The 20,131-nt window shown below is 38.2% G+C and overlaps 2 protein-coding genes across 9 annotated transcripts; one reads left to right on the top strand and one right to left on the bottom strand.

Moving 5' to 3' along the window:
* Positions 1-519: 519 nt before the first annotated feature.
* slc22a21 (solute carrier family 22 member 21) lies at positions 520-8,092 on the bottom strand. Of its 3 annotated transcripts, XM_027010982.2 has the most exons (11): positions 7,831-8,092; positions 7,673-7,740; positions 6,768-6,871; positions 4,864-5,018; positions 4,455-4,626; positions 4,144-4,270; positions 3,188-3,285; positions 1,904-2,118; positions 1,249-1,431; positions 916-1,051; positions 520-670 (listed from the first exon to the last, which is right to left on the bottom strand). In XM_027010982.2, exons 1-11 carry the CDS (start codon positions 8,069-8,071, stop codon positions 601-603), a joined length of 1,569 nt encoding a protein of 522 aa, XP_026866783.2. In that variant the 5' UTR covers positions 8,072-8,092; the 3' UTR covers positions 520-600. The 3 variants fall into 3 exon arrangements, with proteins under 3 accessions (XP_026866783.2, XP_026866782.2, XP_026866784.2); XM_027010981.2 differs by having other exon boundaries at positions 7,673-8,092; XM_027010983.2 differs by having other exon boundaries at positions 578-670; positions 916-984; positions 1,396-1,431; positions 7,673-8,092.
* Positions 8,093-10,103: 2,011 nt separating this feature from the next.
* On the top strand, positions 10,104-16,150 carry slc22a5 (solute carrier family 22 member 5). Of its 6 annotated transcripts, none has more exons than XM_027010975.2 (12): positions 10,104-10,169; positions 10,276-10,412; positions 10,501-10,903; positions 11,096-11,199; positions 11,874-12,028; positions 12,224-12,395; positions 13,348-13,474; positions 13,612-13,709; positions 13,830-14,044; positions 14,988-15,170; positions 15,327-15,462; positions 15,551-16,150. In XM_027010975.2, the coding sequence occupies exons 3-12, from the start codon at positions 10,517-10,519 to the stop codon at positions 15,657-15,659; spliced, it is 1,686 nt and encodes a 561-aa protein (XP_026866776.2). In that variant the 5' UTR covers positions 10,104-10,169; positions 10,276-10,412; positions 10,501-10,516; the 3' UTR covers positions 15,660-16,150. The 6 variants fall into 6 exon arrangements, with proteins under 6 accessions (XP_026866776.2, XP_026866780.2, XP_026866779.2 ...); XM_027010979.2 differs by having other exon boundaries at positions 15,327-15,335; positions 15,551-15,650; XM_027010977.2 differs by having other exon boundaries at positions 10,105-10,169; positions 10,279-10,412.
* Positions 16,151-20,131: the final 3,981 nt, after the last annotated feature.

The raw sequence follows: 20,131 nt of genomic DNA, 5'->3' as shown, positions 1-20,131 counted from the left end.
TATTTGCGCCAGGGATTTGAACTGATAGTATTCTTAACACTAACCTATCTATTACCACATGAGGATACGTATTTGATAGAGATTATGAAGCACTTCTGTAAGTCACTCTGGACGAGGGCATCTGTCAAATACTGTAAATGTAAATGAGTGCCTAATTACTGCCTTGTCCCTGTCTCTGAGTTTGAATTTACTGGCTTGTCCCAGTTCCTAACGTATCTCATAATTCTATTAGCTAGGCTTTTGTAAAAAAAAAAAAAAAAAAAAAAAAAAAAAAAAAAAAAAAAAAAAAAAGGATAAATAAATAAATAATATATATATATATATATATATATATATATATATATATATATATATATATATATATATATATATATATATATATAGAGAGAGAGAGAGAGAGAGAGAGAGAGAGAGAGAGAGAGCTAATGATCCAAATAGTAATATGTAAACCTGTTATTAATTTAGAAGCTTTAGGTTGAATACCTCAGTGTACCTTCAAAAATGACGCAGAGCCACAGATAATATTGCAAAGCTTTCATTTGTGAAAGGGATTCAAAACTATATGTTCTACTCAAGATTTGTTAATAAGCAGTGTTCTAGTTACACAGATACACATTCTTCGTCACCTTTGGAACTAGCGAGGTTGTAAGACGGTTGTTTCTTTTTACACCTGAAAGACAAACAATCTGTGTGTGATAATGAAAGGAAATGCAAATTCAGGAAGACACTCGCCACTCGCCAGTTCTCTCTCTAAGGTTGACTCTTGCTAACTTGCATTATATAACTAATGGTAGTCAATTTAAAGATATCCTGAATCTATTACACTCTTCAGAGGTGTCATCAAAGACCATGCAGCAAGTGATCATGCTTAACTGAACAACAGAAGGTGCTAGACCCTTGGAGATGAAGGCTTACCCAGTAACTTTCTGCATGTGACTTATGGTCTCAGGAAGAGGCATACCAATGCTCTCTGGAAGCAGGAGACTAAGCAACCCAGAGAGAACACTTAAGCTGCCCATTAAAATGTATGGCAGAGCTCTGTAATAGCTTCCTGTGATGTTGAGAGGACAAAAAAACAAAAAAAAAACAAAAGTAAACTTCAATATGGTGTGCCATTTTTTTTACAACACATTGCTGGAATATTAGCTTGCATTGCTACAAGACTGATTTCTGCCTACAGTAATAAAGTTTACACATAGGACGTGAATGGTAAAACAATTTACTGTATTGAAAGGAGAGTTTACTGACCCAAGTATACGAAGTAAGGGGCAGATATGCTGCCAATTCGTGAGGCCATGGAGCAGGCTCCCATAGCCGTGTTCCTCAAGACAGTGGGGTACAGCTCAGCAGTGAAAGCATATATGATTGCGAAGGCAATAGTGACACCAAACTTACCCAGCATCTCCAGCAAAATGGCCGCATAGTTCAGGTCTGTGACAACAAAAGACAAAATGTTGCATCAAAAAGTCATGACAAATGCTATATAAGACAACACTCGTGGCTATACATTTGTTCCAATCCACAGAGGCCACAGATCTTGAAATCTTGAGGATAGGGATAGGCAAGTGTAGCTCTCATGACTTCATTAAATTCTTTTAAATTCATTAAACTACTGTTCATTATAATTCATGATTTATGATTAGTGGCTGCCTTGGAGGCTTTTCATTATTTAACATTTCAGTGTTTGGAAATGTTGTGTTTCAGTGTTTCAGTCTTTACTACAGAATTTATGAGAAAATCACATCACAAAGCTATTATGAACAATCCATAGCCACAAAGGATAAAGATATTTTTCAAAGTCATGGTTTCTTTCATAAAGTAATCTGAATGTGGATGAGAAAACAAGTCACAACTACTTTTATCTGTGATTTTTGAACATTGAATAGATTTGAACACATCTCACGTTGGGGTATAAGGTGTACGAAGAGCAGCACTGCTCCACCCAGAGAAAGGGTGGAGAAGAGACACAACCGTCTGGGCCAGAAGCGAAACATGAGCCATGAAATGGTATAGGCAGGCACTTCCACAGCTGCTGAGAGGAAGCAATTCAAGTAGGAGTTCCCATGCAGGTTGGACGTGTTTAGAGACAGGGCAAGGTATCCTATAGAGAGGGTTGTCCTAGAAGAAGGTGAAGACAATCAATGCAATCAGCCTCTGAAGCTTTATGTTTATGGGTGTCAAAAGACTGTCACATGCACTGCTAAAACCCATGAATATCTTTTTTACCATGACATGGGTGTTTTGGTCATTTTGTGCCTTGTGCACCCTTACCTGATGTATGTAAGGAGGTGTAAATCTCATAGCACTCTAATGTGCAGCATTTTTGAAGGCATACAAAATAACAAGACATCTCATACTGGTACAATTGTACTCAGCATAGTTAATAAAAGGTATAAAATAAGCAATATGACTGGCCCTCCTGTGCATGTAGCTCATCACACCTTTTCACAATGAACACATGGATGTACCTGCATTTACAGGGAATGAGAACTACATACTTTCATTTTTGGCTTCCAACTCATGTTCTTGCTTCATGTAGCACAAATAGTATAAGTTATTGCAGTCACTTAGCAAAGCTAGGACCCATACTGATTCACTCCTTTACAGATGTTGCAAAGATTCTCAGAACATGTACAGACTGTCAGAAACTCAGTGGGTAAATGGAAATCCCAAAGTTTATGGATAGAATATGGACATTATGCCTGTATTTGTTAAGGATAATATTCAAATTTATCTTCAAATACTACTAATACTTGTCATGGTGCACCAGGCACCCAGTCAGAAGAATACACTAACTGATTCACACACACACCACGCCTACCTCATTCACCATCCCCTGTTTATTAATCTCCTGCACATGCACCTTATTTGAGTTTCTGCCTGCATAAAGCCCACAAGCGCCTCTCTCCATCAATGTGTATTGCTCCAGCTATCAGCTGCCAATTCATTGTGTAGAGAGTTTGCCTAAGCCAACTCATTAAATATACACTGGGTATTCTATCTTAGAGCAATAAAACAACTGTTTCTGATGTTCTCCAAAAAGTCATCTTCTGATTAGCATATTGCAACACTGCAAATTGATTCATTCATTTGGTGTCATTGCCACCAAAGGGTTACATTCATATAATTTGCTTTGAACAGCTGGGCTTTTATTTGCTAGTGATGCAGTGTGCAGATGGACACTCACCAGACCAGGCACAGTAGGATGGTAATGGCCCGGATGTTGCTGGATCTCACAAGATCACAGAGGTTGTAGAACTTCACCCTTACAGCCTTTTCTCCAGACTGTGGAGCACATGTGACAACAAGTGTGTTTTAGTACACTGCAGAGAGCCCCTACTAGAAAATCGCAAGAATCAAAACACAAGAGTCCAAACAAGGCACCATCTGATGGCCACAGCTAACAAAGCACTGCAGAAAAACACTTGATAGTGTATGTTTTCACTTTAGTTAAGTGGAACCTTGTGAAAGTGTCTTCAATTTCGTATTTCAGTGAGATGCAGTTAAAGCTGGACACAACTTATAGAAGACCACAAAATACTTCCGATAAAGAATTCAATGTGTAATTTAGTGTAGGACAGAATTATATATATTCCACTAAGCTAGCAAATACCAATTACAAAGTCTAGATCATTCAATGAACCTGTGTTAGCAAAAATCTGGAAGAAAACTCAGTGATGTCAATGTGGATCTTTGTGAGGTAGTTCATCTCTATGGGGAGCCAGCTAATCTTATTACAGTTTATTTAATTCCACAACAGTTCAAGGCACACCAGGAATGTGCCTGCAGAGGAGAGGAAGCAGCAAGAACATTTCTGATCCCTCTTTAATAAGTCATACCTAAATGCATCTTACACCAATAGCTCCAATCGGCATATTTTATTATACATTAATGGCTACAAACACAAGAAACAGGAAATTACACCAATTTCAATGTTGTCAGTAGTTCTTAAACTCCATGTGAGAAGTTTGGGAACACACTTCCCTCTCCCATGTAATGTTTTATTTTCAAAAATGCTTGACACACAATAGCTCTATATTGATATATATATATATATATATATATATATATATAGTGTGTGTGTGTGTGTGTGTGTGTGTGTGTGTGTGTGTGTGTGTGTGTGTGTGTGTATACACACTGCACCTGCGGCAGGGGGAAAATGACTTGGGGTGCTTTGACCCCATTCTTCCTGGCAGCATCTTGTAGTATGGCTTCAGCCTCACCTACTCGACCCTGAGACAGCAACCATCTTGGAGATTCTGGAACAAACCTGTGATGCCAAATGCCAAAGACCTCAGAATGAACAGTTTCACTAACCAGTTTCAGATTAGTCATTTAATTTATTCAAGTAAACTTTGCCTTACTAACAGCAGCATTATTTTAACAAGTAAATATTAACAGTTTCTCACACCCCAAGCTTCATGGTATTAGTATAGTATATGCCACACACCTACCACCACAGTGGGATGTAGAGGAAGCCAGGTAGAGTGAGTGCCAGGAGGAGCATTCTCCAATCTCTGAGGAAGTAGGCCACAAATGGCAACAGCATGTAGCCAACGGAGAAGAAAGTGCACACCCCAACGGTGGAGTAGATGATGCGTATGGGCAGGCTTAGAATCTCCATCCCTTATGAAAAGAGAGCAACAGCTTTGAGTGGAATTATTGTGGAGTCACAGTCATTTTAGAGGTAGAAAAAACTTTTATACTTAAACTTCTATTTTATATTTCAGTGTTATAGCTTGAAGTGTTTGATTGCTGACAGCACTAAAAGTTCCTTAATATTCATGATTTTCTTCACTATGAAATAAAATTTGCCAAAATATATATTTATGTCTAGTACAACCCACATCAGCACATGCCTACCTAAAACAAATGCAGCTACATAGTTTGAAATTTGTCCCATCCCAACAATAAAGAATAGGGAACAGAATATGACCCAAGATGGAGAGAAGACTTGAATGAGGGTGAATATTGTCTGAACTCCCATAGTTAGAAACAGCACGATTTTCCTTCCAAACCTGCAAGTGAAAATAAAATGGTGAAATGTCAAAGAATAAAGTCAAAGAATATCTGACAAAATATTTTTGACATTTGCTACTATCTGTGCATCTGAAGCTATGTCCTCCTCTTTAAAATAAAACCCCATAATATGGTTTGTGAAAAAGTATTATTCTATATGTCATTCCATCACAGAATTTTGGAGTGATGTCTTGAGACAAATTTTTTGCTGAGTTTTATTGAGATCCTAGGAGAGGGCTTTTGCACTTCTTTCTTCATATCTTCTTCATGGTATCTTATTGGATTGTATTCCCATCTTAGAGCTCATGGGAGAGTGTTAGGAGCTCTGATTTGTCTAAACCACCAAACTATGTCAGAGCCCCTCAGTTGGTTAGTATCACTTAGTCAGAGAATCATTTCCACCCAGTCATGGAAGGATTTTAACTTGGGACATCCCAGAAAATAAGCATTTTAAATCCGGTTGGTCACACCCTAGACACACCCTTAGTTAAACAGACAGGACATCATATGCAAAATCTAAACAGAAAGACCCTGAATTAATTTTAGGCAATATAACCTGAATATTTTATTCTATTCCCAATATATTCCCTGTGCTGTTTTGGGTTTGGCCAGCGAGTTCCATGTCAAATGACTTGACTGTCATATCTCTCTCAACACAGATCTCGGGAAATGTACAAAGTTCTGTTTGAGTATTTTGAGTATATTCAGTGTAACTGCTGAAGTCAGCCTTTTACACTTTCTGTGACTCCCGTGGTTTGATCTATGACCAGGCTCTGTTCTAATATAACAGAGCAATCTAAAACTGCAATCACAAACTCTTTGATAAAATCCCAGAATGTAACATATGTATGAGTAGCATTTTTCACTCTCATAAATATTTATTTTTGTATTGTTTTTGTTTTTCAAAATGTTAATTCGAGTTTAGAAGACTTTGACCTCTTAGTGTATATAAAAGGGAGTGGTATATTACCTATATTTATTTATTATTTGAATATATTAATACATATATTTATTATCTATATATATATCACTATATGTATCAAGCTGATACAACCACTTCCAGGCTATGACTAATGTCCGTTAATGTAAAGGGTACTTGGAGAATCAACTCATTTACTGACAGGCTAATTGTTCTAATATTTATCTCTTCAGATGTGAAAAAATGCATGTGTGACCTTCACACTGACCATTTAGTCCAATTCAAAGTAAGGTTAATGCCAAAAAATGGTATGAACCCAGCAGCAGACTCAAGGAAACCAGGGCTGAGTTCACCTGTGTGAGGTGGTCTTAGTCCAGTTGCAGTCACAGTGTGGTACAGTTTACATAAGCAAGAACTTACAATAAAAACTACTGCAGATTTTAAAAAGGTAATTTTAAGGTTTTTCCAGGCCTTACCTTAGCCATGAAGTAATGTGATTATATCCATAAAAAGGCATCTTTATAAAAAATGCCTCCAGCAGTCTCACAGACTGATTGCATCAGTAATAATTACCTGACTTTGATCAACCAAATGTAAATGGTCAAGTGTGATACATCAGGCTGCAAGGGGTGAAGGTGTTCTGATCCACCATGTCCACCCATATTTTACAACTCCTTAAGAAAAGTGGAAAGTGGTAGAACCCTTAAGTCCAGTCCATACCCATTTTAAATGTATTCTGATTTGACATTTATTGAATTCACCAAAAAATATGCCTGGCTGTAGGTTTTGGGGTTTGTTGTTAAGTGTGAAGAGTTTTCAAAAATACCACCTGTCAGACAATTGTCCAGAGATGAAAGATCCAATAAGTACACCACAGAAGAAAAGTGATGAGGTCAATGGAGTTTTCCAGTCATCTGAACACACCAGATCCCACTGCCAGCCACCAAACATTGACAACAAAACAAGCTTATTCTAGTGAACAGAAAATAGCACATTCGTTATATTGCAATACCACACATCCACATCAAGGATCAGGAGTCATATTAATTTAGGTCTCCGCAATCATTTGGACTGTCAACTGCACAACTATTATCACTGTAAATCTCCCAAAGCACTCCAAGCCAACATCATGCTACAAGCAGGAACATTAGCAGATGTCATTTTTATATAAATGTGTTATTTGCCAAAACATCATGCTCAGGAATACATATTGGATTGTTTTTTCCTGTGTGAACTAAAGTAATTCCCTAACTCAAAAACCTAAGACAAAGATGGAACACTGCTGTGCAGGAGGCAGTTAATAATGTAGTAATAAGCTTAATGTCATTCCATCGCCAAAGGTATTGAAGCTTTTTATAACAACGAATTTGTTTTCCTCAAACAGCCTTCAAATGCTTACATGATTGCATTGCTGCTTTCAACAAACTATAAACATATGATCTTAGGCTATAGAATTTATAAATGTAACGTTGCACTTTGAACTGAAATATGATTTTACCTCATGGGGGTGGAGTTAACCGTGAACGTGAGGAAGCATTATGAACGCATTACGAACTTCCCTGTATATCACTGACTGTACATACAATCTATATTGTGAATAAAAGCAATAAAACGCGGACTCAGTCAGCTATCTCCCGAACAGAAACAACTACTCTAAATACTACAAGTAAAAGGTGCTCAAGTGGTTTGACAATTATACGCACAAAAAGCGCAGCATTCCAAGTCACAACATACCTCAGTTACGATTGTCGACACATACGTTTCCCGGTCATACTCCCACCCATCCTTACAGCTCTCTTGTTCTAATGCAGATACATTCACGTCAACCCAGGGGATCAACCCTTTGTCTGAAAACCCTTTGATCACATCTAGTTTATATCGTGAGCATTTACTGAATCGCGTATGTCCGTAGTCCACTTCAACGGGAATAGAAACGTTTCTCCATTCAACAGTGATGTTTACACTTGCAGGAATGCGGCAGTGATGAGCCGGTGTATCGCCGATGAAAACAATAGATAAACCAGTAAACCCATTCGGGATAACGCTGGAGCACAAAAGAAAGAACACAGTCTTTTGAAAGTTCCCCCAGTCTCCGAGAAACGCGGTATTATCATCATAATTTAAAACGTGCATTGCAAATATGTGGGAAACCTTTAAAGGAAGTGACACTCGCACACAAAGGTAGCCGTTTTATGGTTAGGTAAGAGGGTGGAACCTAATTGTTTTTTTTTTTGTTTGTTTTTTTTTTTAAAGTATTTAGGATAGTATTTTATTAGTTTACCTCTACTAGAATTTAATTAGTTTATAGTGACCTACGGTATAACAATTTAATGGTTTTCTTAAAGCCTTTAACATTTCTGACAATTCACTTGCTAGTTTAATGTGATAAGTGGCTTGAACGTCAATGCTCCCAAGCCAGCGATGCCCTGAATATATCCAGAAACAACCACAAAAGTGGTTTGAGGTATTAACCTTTCTTTCTTTTTTATTGTATCTTCCTTTTTAAACAAACAAATAAAAATGCCATATATGAAAGCACAATGAAACTAAGGGTAAACAAATACAGCACACAAAGCCTCTCTTATCAACAATCCATTTCCGCCCGCAGAACTGCGTCTTTCCAGTTCGACGTTGTTTTACACAACGCCGTCCGTAAACTATAGACTGTTGTGTGTGGACAGTCACATTATTCGCATGTTTAATTTGAAAATTAACTGAAACTCATGACCCGTGTGTGCATGGGTTTATACATTGTGCTCCTGTAGCATAACTGAATGATTTGATAATTACATATTTGAGCAGGTGTTCCTAATAAGGAATGGGTGAGTGTATGCATGTGTCTTCAGCGAAAACATTAAAACTCCTAGTAAGTATTATACTGTCCCAGACCGGTCAGGCATTTTAACATCTGCAGAAGAACATGAAATCCAATCTGTATTTAAAAGGGCCTATTGCTCAGATGAAACAAGAAAAATACCTTCACCATCAAACATAAATTTATCATTACATAAACAACTTGAAACTTCATATATGCTGGAGGATTCCAATTGTAAGTGTTTAGCAGTTTTGTAAAAAGTATTCTTGATTGCATGGTACGAAATGATTAACTGTTTTGTTATGCTACATAGACAATTGTATGAGTAGTCTAATCTAATCTCTGTTAGGTAATCTTTTAACAGGATGATCTACTACATGAACTGTTCAGGAAAAGATCTTCTCAGTTATTAATGATGAATAATTGATATAGGTTCCAAATAACTAAGGACAAACATCTGGCAAGTTCTCAAAGAGCAAAAGACCCCCTTCACTTTCTCATAATCAAAGACAAAATGTAAGTTGTCTAGCTAACATTAGAAACTTTAACTAACATTAGAAAATTTTATAAATCTGGTGAATAATCACAGGGAGATAAATCAATGTCTCTCATGAGCTTTCTTGTAATTATAAAATTAATCTTTTATTACATGGCAATTAAAGGATAAGATCGCATAATTGTGGGATAGAATATAATAATTGTGCCTCACTGAGATGAACGGTAATGAAGAGTGAAATGCCCTTCTTGCCAGTGGACATAAAATGGACCAATCAGGTGAAATTTTAAGCCTTCAATAAGCTTCAATAACCCACAATAAGATCCTTTTTGAGTATAGTCATGCATGTATGTGTATTTCATGTTTTTATGGAACATGTTCTGAAAACAGTCATTTCATATTTTTGTACAAACTCTCATCTTAAGGTGTTAAAACATAATTTTCAAAGTCCTAAATGATTTTCCATTAGACTGATTTAAAAGCAGTGAAAAGCCTCAAAACATGGTTGTTTCCCACTACTAAAGCTGTAGGCTTTACTCTGCATAAATATAAATTCTGGGGAACAATCATATTAATGAGATCTGAGTTGAAAGGCAACAAACCATTAGAAAAGCATTCTGCTGTAATGCACGTCATCAAATCAGACTCTGTGGATTTCTTTTCATTTACATTTTGCACCTCATTTGTATGCTAGTGGGTTTTTTAAGAGTATTTTTTTTTTTGAAAAACTATTGCTAGTCTGTGCTTCCTTGTGTTGTACTTAGCTCCTCAACCGTTGAGGGTGTGATGTGGAGTTGAATGCCACTAAAGCCATTCATATTGCAATCACGTGTAATTCTTTTGGGTCTTTGCACTGAAAAGAATGCTGCTTTGAGAAGCTGCTCTGCAAGCTGCAGACTTTCGCAAACTCATGTTTACAGGTTGGTCAACTAAAACAGAACTTTGCTTATGTTTGTTTCTATGGGCATGAACAATGCATGAGAAACCTTCATCACTGCCTTTTTTTGTGCTACCCTTTGTGTTCAGAAGACATGGATAAGACCTCTCTCCCTGCATAGAGGCCTCTTCAGAAAGGTAAACAAACACTGAAGCAGCAAGTGTGGAGGGCTCCACTGCGGTCCCATCAATGAGATAAAGAGGTCAGGGACTTCAACTCTTAAAAGGTAGATTTTTTTTCTTTCCTCCTTCCTGTTGTGTTGTTCACCACAGGAGACCTGGCTCTCAAAACTCTCCTTTTTGCACATGTCTCAGAGTCATCCATACCACAATGGGAGATTACGAAGAGGAAACAGCCTTCCTGGGCCAAAATGGCCCTTTCTTCATCATAGTTTTTCTGCTTCTGAACGCCATCTACATTTCCACTGGTTTCCATAGCTTCTACATTGTGTTTGCTGGGGCCTCCCCTTCGCATAGCTGTCAGGTCCTGGATGGGAATCTGAGTGAAGAATGGATTAAAGCTAGCATACCTGTTGAGGAGATGAATGGAAAACTGGAACAGAGCAAGTGCTGGAGATATCATTTAGACACAATTAAACATTTTGCCACTGAAGGTTACAACTATGGTGATATAAACCTCACAGAGGTCTCAAAGGAGAGGTGTGCAGATGGATGGAACTACAGTACAGACATCTACCACTCTACTATTGTATCTGAGGTAAGAATTTATATTATCTTCAGATGTCATTATGAGCATCAGTTTTTGTGCCTACTGCATCATCTTTTACTCTAGAAATTGAATAATTGATTAAATAATGACAAGTGATTTGGTGAAATGTTAAATAAATGTAGTTTACAGTGTTCTGAATAAACAATACATTTAAGATGGAATATGAACTCTATATTGCAGTGGGACTTGGTTTGTGAAAGAGAATGGCAAGTTCCATTTGCCTCCTCAACTTTATATATGGGCTACTTAGTGGGCTCTCTTGTTTCAGGCCAGCTCTCTGACAGGTACAGAACATACCTTCTGTAGTATATGCTTATTGGATACATTTGCATGTTGAAAGACCCAATAAAGGAAACACGTAATGATACGCATATTTTTAATAGCATGGAAACCATACAGTGTGTTTGTTACCAAAAGAGCCTAAAGCGTATTAGATATTAGACAAATGCTGCCACCTGGTGTAAAGACTGTGTACTATGCTATGTAGGGAGACACATGCTGTCAAGTACACTGATGATTGATATTTGTACACTAGCGGTTAGGAAGTTTGCTGGGGTTTTAATTTTTGCATAAATATATAGCAAATATATTTACTTGGAGTGACTGGATTGAATCTACAGCAAATTACACTTCCCAATTATTTTAGTATGCAACACAAGAGTTTGTCTCAACTCTTTCTTAAATTTGTCTGCATGACTAAATAAGTATTGCATGCTAGTTCAAGTTAATACCTCAAAATACATCCATATGAAATATAATGCAAATGTTTTCTTCATCTTTTTTTGTTTGTTTGTTTGTTTACATAATTTTTGATTCATTATTGTCGATTTTCTTACGAACCTTGTACTAACAAACTTAAAGGTTAGGCACAGAATTTCCAGAGTAAATCAGACAAGGCTTACTTATGCATAATAGCTGTGTTCTACCAATCCCATTTATCCATTTCTTTTTGTTCAAGGTTTGGGAGAAAGAAGGTTCTTTTCCTATCTCTTGCTTCAGAGTCTCTTGTCATCTTCGCTCAGTCATTTTCTCAGTCATGGCTGGTCTTCTGTACCCTATATTTCTTTGTGGGTGCCTTCCAGATATCTCTGTACATCACAGCATTTGTTCTTGGTAAGCAAGCTCATGAAATATCATTTTTAGTTAATACATAAGGCACTCATATCATGTTAATCATATAATCTACACTAATACTGTAGTTAAATTATAATAATGTATATATCTATAATTTCCACATGTCAACACAGGCTTACACACCTGTGAAACATTGACAGAAAATGTTATATTTAATTGTAATCATTTTCACAGGTACTGAGGTACTGAGTAAGTCCTTACGAGTTCTTTTTACTACCTTGGGTGCGTTTCTACACTACTGTATTGGATACATGCTGCTCCCATGGATTGCCTTTGCAATCAGAGACTGGCGAACTCTGCTCAGAGTGCTATCAGGGCTAACACTGGCATACATCCCATTATGGTGGTAAGCGTCAACACGGGATTGTGAAAATTCAATTTTGGAGATAATTGGAAATTTGCTTTGTGATTTGTATATGCAATAGTTTTTCTTTCATGAATTAGACTGCACTCCAGTGAAGTACAGGATGTATCCATGTTGAGCACTGCTGAGATGTGCAGGGATGCACCCTGCAGCTGACATTTATCTGTAGTTCCATATGTGCCAAATATTAATTCATTATCCAGTTCCCACAGAACACAGCTGGTCTCACAGGGAGGAAAAGATGGTAGGCTTGAAAGCAGTCTAGCCTTAAAGGTTTGAGTTTTCCCTCCTTTTGATTCAGCTAAGAAAAATGTTAATTATTAAATGCTGAGTTAAAATTGGTGTGCTGGGATTATATTAATATTGTGGAAAATATTCACATCATGACCTTTCAAGGTGGGAGCTGGAGGATACAAGGGCTACATGTACCTCCAGTTTGGTGGTACTGCCACACAACAGTGGATATATTAAGCTCTCTCACTATGACACTGTGTTTTAATTCCCATCAATCAAGTGAGAAGTACACCTCCTTCAGTTCAATATTTTATCAAGTTCAGCTCCAAATTATGCTCCAAATAATGGCATCGTAAATTTAGATTTAGATTTTAAACAGAACAACACATGCTTGAAACAGACTGGACCTACAGGGAGACTGAAGTAGATTTGATCTCAGCCATCAACCACAGCACATTTTAAAGTTTGTTGCAGTAGTTTATTGCAATGTTACCTGGTCCTGATTCAGGAGTTCTTCTGAACTGCAAATTTTTATACTTTACACTTTTGCACGTTTGACTAAACTAAACCCAGCTAATGAACAAGCCCTTTAGTGGTTAACAAAGTATTAACAAAGGTTGATCAAAATAAGCACCAGTTAGCTTTCAATGATCTTCAGTGCCCCCTGAAAACTATAGTAGTAAACCATGTAATGTTACAGGTTCATTCCAGAGTCTCCTCGTTGGCTGATCTCTCAGGGGAGAATAGCAGAGGCTGAAGCCATATTGAAAGATGCAGCTAAGAAAAACAAAGTCACTGCCCCTGAGATCATCTTCAAGGCATCTGAGGTCTGACCCTAAATAATCATAGATAAAAAAATATGCAGTTTCATAGACTTTCATAGATATTTATTTTATCTAATGAATACATATCTGTTTTATCTATTTGCTAAATCTTAGGAAAATATATTTCTCATTGATTTTAGGTCAAAGCGGCACCATCACACATGAAAAAGTACAGTATGATTGATATTGTGAAGACCAGCAATATATGCTGTACTACGTTCATGTGTTTGTTACTATGGTAAGTAATATATATCTTTTTTGTCCTCAGTATCCTTCAAAGTTAGATTACTGAACAATATAGTATATGTGATCTCAGTTTATATATTTGTTACATTTCCAATTATTTTGGTCTTCCCAGGATGGCAATAAACATTGGATATTTTGGACTCTCCTTGAATACATCAAACCTTCTTGGTAATCCATTCCTGAACTGCTTTTTATCAGCAGTTACTGAGGTACCTGCTTATATCATTGCAACCTTGCTACTGAAGAACTGTCCCCGGAGACCTCTTCTCTCAGCATTCCTCAGTATAGGTGGAGGATTCCTTCTCTTGATCCAGCTAATCCCTGACAGTAAGGATATGGCTTTTTCTAAGTTATGGACAAACAGAGAAACCATACAAACACATTAGGCAGATCCTCTGATAAGGAGTCCTTCCTCAAATAAGAATAACTTTTTTGGTGTATGCAGGAGTATTTTATAATATAAACACTCTGATCTCCTGTTTTAAATGTTGAGATGTGTGAGAACAACATATGAAACACAATTAAGTAATTTGTATTGACAATAAAAAAATAACAGCTGGCCAAACAAATGGCTCCTTTGTTAACTGTAAGGAGTAGTAAAGATATGCAGGACACATGTTGTGCCATATCCAAACTTAAGGACAAATATATTATCATTAATTCTAGAACACTCCATGGTCATGTATTTGTAAGACAAGGAAACAAACAAAGCCATGATGTATACCAAAGTTTAGTGATAAAAGAACTAACATAAATAAATGAAGAAACATTAGATCATGGAACATAACACCACCACAATGACTGATAATGAAGAAAGAAGGCAGTGGTAGATTGGTAGATAAGGGGAAAACAAGACACAAGTGAAACTAACACAAGGCTTGAGATCTACAAAACAAGAGACATGGGCAAAGACAAAAAGAACCCAAAACGAAAACGAAACCACATGACACAAAGGAGGGAAACTGTAACATTAATCCTATTGCTTGGCTGCAAGAACTCTTGCACTGGAACTTGCACATCCACACTGGGTATAATTCTGTGCATACTGAACAAGGTACATATTTGTAAAGTGCTTCCTAGTGTCCAGCAATTAGAAACCAACTGAAATGCAGTCAATAATGTTAGATGATAGATATCCAAACCATTATGGAGCTGTGAGTATTTTTGACTAGAATGGTTGCTATATTGAATATAGTTTCAGCTTTGACCCTCCAGGGATGGAGTAAGTGCAATAATGTTAACCCCCCCCACCCCCACCCCCCATTTACAGGTCTTCATACACTGGCACTGTCATTAGAGATGGCTGGAAAATTTGGCTTCACCATGTCCTTCACTGTGGTGTACATCTACACGGCAGAGATCTACCCCACTGTGCTTAGGAACCTGGGAATTGGAATGTGTTCTTCTGCTGCACGTATTGGCAGCATCACTGCACCTTATGTCATATTCTTAGGTATATAGATGATTGTCACTGAGGACGTGTGTTTTTGGAACACTGAATAATAAAGAGAAACATGATATTTCAGTGAATAATATTCTTGTTTGATCTCAGACATTTTAGCTGATTGTAAAACTCCAGTCATTGGAATTTTGCTCTCTTCTCATGCAGGTACGTTCAGTAAGTATCTCCCATACATTCTGATGGGAAGTCTCACCATTGGCTCATCCTTAGCAAACATATTTCTGCCTGAGACTTTTGGAAAAGTTCTGCCTGAAACTGTAGAACAGATGCAGAAATGCAAAGGGTATGGCTTTCCAAAAATTTTTCTGACTTCAGGTTATCAGTTTGCAAATAATTAACCAAAACTGCTTTTTTTTTTTTTTTTCCTGCAGCTGCTATAGGGTAGATGTTCCCATGGCAGAAGAAGGCAAGAAAGAGGTCATCCTAAAAGAAGACTCTGAAGCCACCACAGTGAAGAAAAGATACAGTACTCAGGAGTAAAGACAAATGTCTGAACATTAGTAAAACCAAATCTCCTTTTCCCACTGGAAATGTGTTTTGCTTTGTGAAAATTGGAAGGACAGACAAAATTACAACCTAATGTATAGACAACCTAATGTATATTATTATTGGATGTTATCTGTAAGCTTATGTTTAATAATCGTGAATGTCACAGGATGTCTTGCTTAAGATTTTAGGCTGTTATATAACATTGGTGTTCTATATGTAAAAGAACTGCCATCACATGTGTTGTTTTGTAGCATTTCTATGCTCATGTTATTCTGCTAACTTTTATACAGCAAAACTCAACCTACAAAACACATGCTTTTCTTATTTATGGATTTGTACAGAATTAATATACACTAATATCTTAATAATGATGTTAATCACACCGAATAAGTAATCATTTATCAAAAATGAATGCTAAATTTCACTTAACTATGTATTATTTAAGCAGACATTAAAACAGAGTGTCATGTTTTGTGCGCAAACAGAGATGGAGTTGAATGCAGTATAGTGGATGTAGTTTAATAGAGAACAGGGTCAATCCAAAGACATTGTCCATACACATGCAAAAGTAATGTCAGAGGTAGTAAAAAGCAAACAATTCCAATAGGCAATAGGCAAAGAGAGTAATCCAAATACACCAGGATAACACCAGGAACCAGGACTGGAGACACCACAGGATGAGGAGGATAATCAGGAGACCTAAGTGGGAAACTGGGAGACAAGGTAGATGACAATAGGGGATGGACAGGATGCTGTAAAATTATGCATTGCACAAATGACACTGGGACAGGAACATAGACTGCCATTGGCACTGGAACAAATTCATTCAAGGGCACAGGGATTGAAACAGATGCAGACAACAGGCACTACAACAGGAACTGGGACATGAACAACTACAGACAAACATGGTGTATGGAACAGATGACAGGGGGAACATTGGGGAAGTTATAGATGCAGCCTCAAAGGGTGCAGGAGGCACAGTGGAAGCACAGGGAATAAACACAGGAGTCACTGGTTGACCTCAAGGCGTGGCCGTAGGAGTCCTAGAAGTCACAGGAGGCCCACATGACGCAGCCACTAGGGGTACAGGAAAACTGCAAAGTGCAGCCACTGGAGAGCTGTGCTGAAGGCACTGAAGGGCTGCGTGATGCAGCCATAGAAAGTGGCCTTGCACATGACACAGGGACAGGCATGGTACGAGGCATGGGGACAGGCTTGGTGCTCAGCATCCATCACACCTGAGACTGGAACTAACAGGGTGGAGTCTTCCATGCCAGAGACAGGAACTGACAGGGGATCAGGAAGTACAGCAGTTCCTGGCAGCTGACCCATGGACACAGTGGCTGCAGGCGATGAGTCTGGGGGTGCAGCTGCTGCAGACAGTGCTTCAGGAGGCACATCTGCTGCAGACGGTAGGTCAGGAGGCACTGTATCTGTCAGAGGGTCCAAAGGCACACCAGATGTGGCCTGAGTGTCTCCAAGTGTGCAAAAAGCAGTCTGAGCAACTCCGAGCGCACTAAGGTCCTTAGGTTGGTCCTCGCATTCCTCTCCAGAGTTAGAAGCCATGCCAGTGTGTTCCTCACCAGGGTCTGGAACTGGCCAGTGTGTAAGACTGACTGAATACACAGGGCTTATATACTAAGAATAAATGAGGACTAAGAGCATACAGGTGAACCTAATGATAGGCAGAGATACAAACAAGTGGGTGAAACCCCCCAAATGAAACCAATACAAGGAAGCATGAGGAAACAAAACCAGGAAGTAAACAAACACATAGCATTGCCATGGGAACCATGATGCCATGAAGGAGCGAAGGTGACAAAGACAAATCACTTTAGGTGTTTTAGGTTTAGGTGTCTTGTAATATTATAGATACCATACTAAACAGATCATTCAGATTTTAATAAATTAGTAACTACAATTTAGTGTGAACAGTAGCTAACAATTAGTATCACCCTCTAAGCGTTGTCATTGCTAAGTCTAGGTATTTAACTGAAGGACATTTGTTGAAATATATAGTTCTGCTTCTGAAGGAGCTTTTTAAAGTAGTCTGAGGCAATGTCATTCTCCCCAGTGCTGCAAAGCTATTTCAGGACCATATTCAGTGTACTACAGATAAATAAATAATTGCCTGCTTTTCAGTGTCCTCTTGTTAATGTTCAGGTTTAAGCTGTCTGTATAAAATGGTGTGCTGGAAACTATAGAAAATAAATTTTGCACCCACAGAAATGAAATGAAAGTGATTATGTTTAGTTAACATTCATGCTGGCATTTATTTGAAAAAACATAGCACTTTTTAGGTTTTTTTTTTTTAGTTTTTTAGTGCTTCATAGTTTGTTTGTTTTTTGACAATTTATATCCATGTTCTGAATGAATGTAGATTTGACTTGTTTTGCATGCAAAACAATAATGATGAAAAGGCAAACCTCATTCAGTTGAATTCCTGAATTGAATTCAATTTTTAGGTTATGTGACCTGGGAAAAAAAAGTGTCATCCAGAATAGAAAAATGGAGAAATCAGTCAATCCCATTTTTAAATTTGGGTTAATTTTCAGTCACTGTGGAAACAGCTGTGAAAATATTCAGTATACTTGTCAAAGTATATAGTCAAAAGACATATGCTTTACTCACAAGAGTTCACCAGAATAGTGAAAAGTTGCAGAATGGACACAATCACACACACACACACACACACACACACACACACGCACAATAACACTACGATAACAGTAACAATGAGGCACACACCGGCGGGGTTTAAATAGACAAACACTTAACATCAACCCCTGCACAGGTGTGTACCATCACAGGAGGGGGTGGCTACAAAGTATGGTGAATCCCCCTGCACGCGGCAGGCCGTACCATGTGACTCGTGGGGGGGCATTCCATGACAGTTTGCCTTGTTAATTTGTGTTGAAGCCCTATGGCTCAGTTAGGCTATACACAAATTACACTGCACAACAAATTTTTACAAAAGGCATGCTTCTGAGATAAAATTTGCCAATTTGCCAGTTTTTTTATGCATTAGAAAACTTATGAAATTAGCTGACACCAGACGAAATGCATCCCAAACCTTTTTCTCGTCACCCTTAAGCAGATATTCGAACTTCTTGTCTATGAAGAGTTGACGGATCTGAGGACCCAAAAAAATTCCCTCTTTAATTTTTGCTTCGCTGATCCGAGGGAATTTCTCAGACAGGTATTTAAATGCTGATCCATTCTGATCCATGGCTTTTACCAAGTTGTTCATCAAACCGAGTTTGATGTGTAGGGGTGGTAGAACTATTTTGTCTGGTTCTGCCAGTACTGAATGCTGCACATTCTTCTCTCCAATCTTCAGAGACTTTCTCAGAGGCCAGTCTTTCTTCACATAGTGCAAAGTACGTGCTATGCTGTCCCATTCACATGGGAAACAGCAGTACTTTGTATATCCCAGCTGCAGACCCATCAACAGAGCGACTACCTTAAGGTCAGAACAGATATGCCAGCCATACTTGCTGTATTCAAGACAGTCCAGCAGCTGCTTCATGTTGTCATATGTCTCTTTCATATCCACAGTGTGTCCAACTGGAATAGATGGAAGACGATTTCCATAATGCAGCAACACTGCCTCGAGACTCATTTTTGAAGAGTCTATAAACAATCGCCATTCTTGTGGGTCATGTTGGATACCGAGGGCATTCAACAAGCCATTGACGTCAGAGCAGAACACAAGCTTATCTAACTTTCTGAAGAAAGGCTCTAATTGCAGATGCCGCTTTCGATACAATGTCACTCGTACATTTTCCTGAAGAAGATTCCATTGCTGAAGTCTTAAGCCTAGTAATTCTGCTTTGCTCTTGGACAGCTCTAGATCACGAAAGAGATCGTTCAGTTCTTCCTGCATTATTCTGTGTGGCGCAGATGATGCACCTTGACTGAAGTCAGGATCAGTTTCCTGATGATCATCCGAGGTCAAAGGTCCAGGAAATGCCAGAGTCATTTCGTCTCCATCGTCATCATCTAAAGAATCATTAGAAACTTCTGTCGGAGGTTCAGGAACAGGAAGTTATTCGCCATGCGGAACAGATCGGATAGCAGAAGGTACATTTGGATACGCTATTGCCCACTTCTACTTCTTTGTATTGCCTCCAGAAACAAGAGGCACCATGCAGAAATGGCAGTCAGTTATGTGATTGCTGGGCTCCCTCCAAACCATCGGAATGCCAAAGGGCATCGAGTTTCTTTTTTCATATATCCACTGTGACAGATTTGTTGCACACGTAAAACCACATATGTGCGGGGCCCAGGACTTGTCTGGGTCACCGATCTTGCATCCGAAATACAGACGATATGCCTTCTTCAATTTGTATTTGAAGCAATATCCTTCTTCTGATTTGCAAAAGTCACTTCCCCACAAATGCAACAAAAATTGTCCGCAATATTGATACAGTTATGAGGCATTGAAACTTGTTGATTGACAC

Source organism: Electrophorus electricus, chromosome 6 (genome assembly GCF_013358815.1).
Source record: "Electrophorus electricus isolate fEleEle1 chromosome 6, fEleEle1.pri, whole genome shotgun sequence".
Taxonomy (NCBI): domain Eukaryota; kingdom Metazoa; phylum Chordata; class Actinopteri; order Gymnotiformes; family Gymnotidae; genus Electrophorus; species Electrophorus electricus.
The sequence above is the reverse complement of the archived record's forward strand: the minus strand, read 5'-3'. Positions and strand labels throughout refer to the sequence as shown.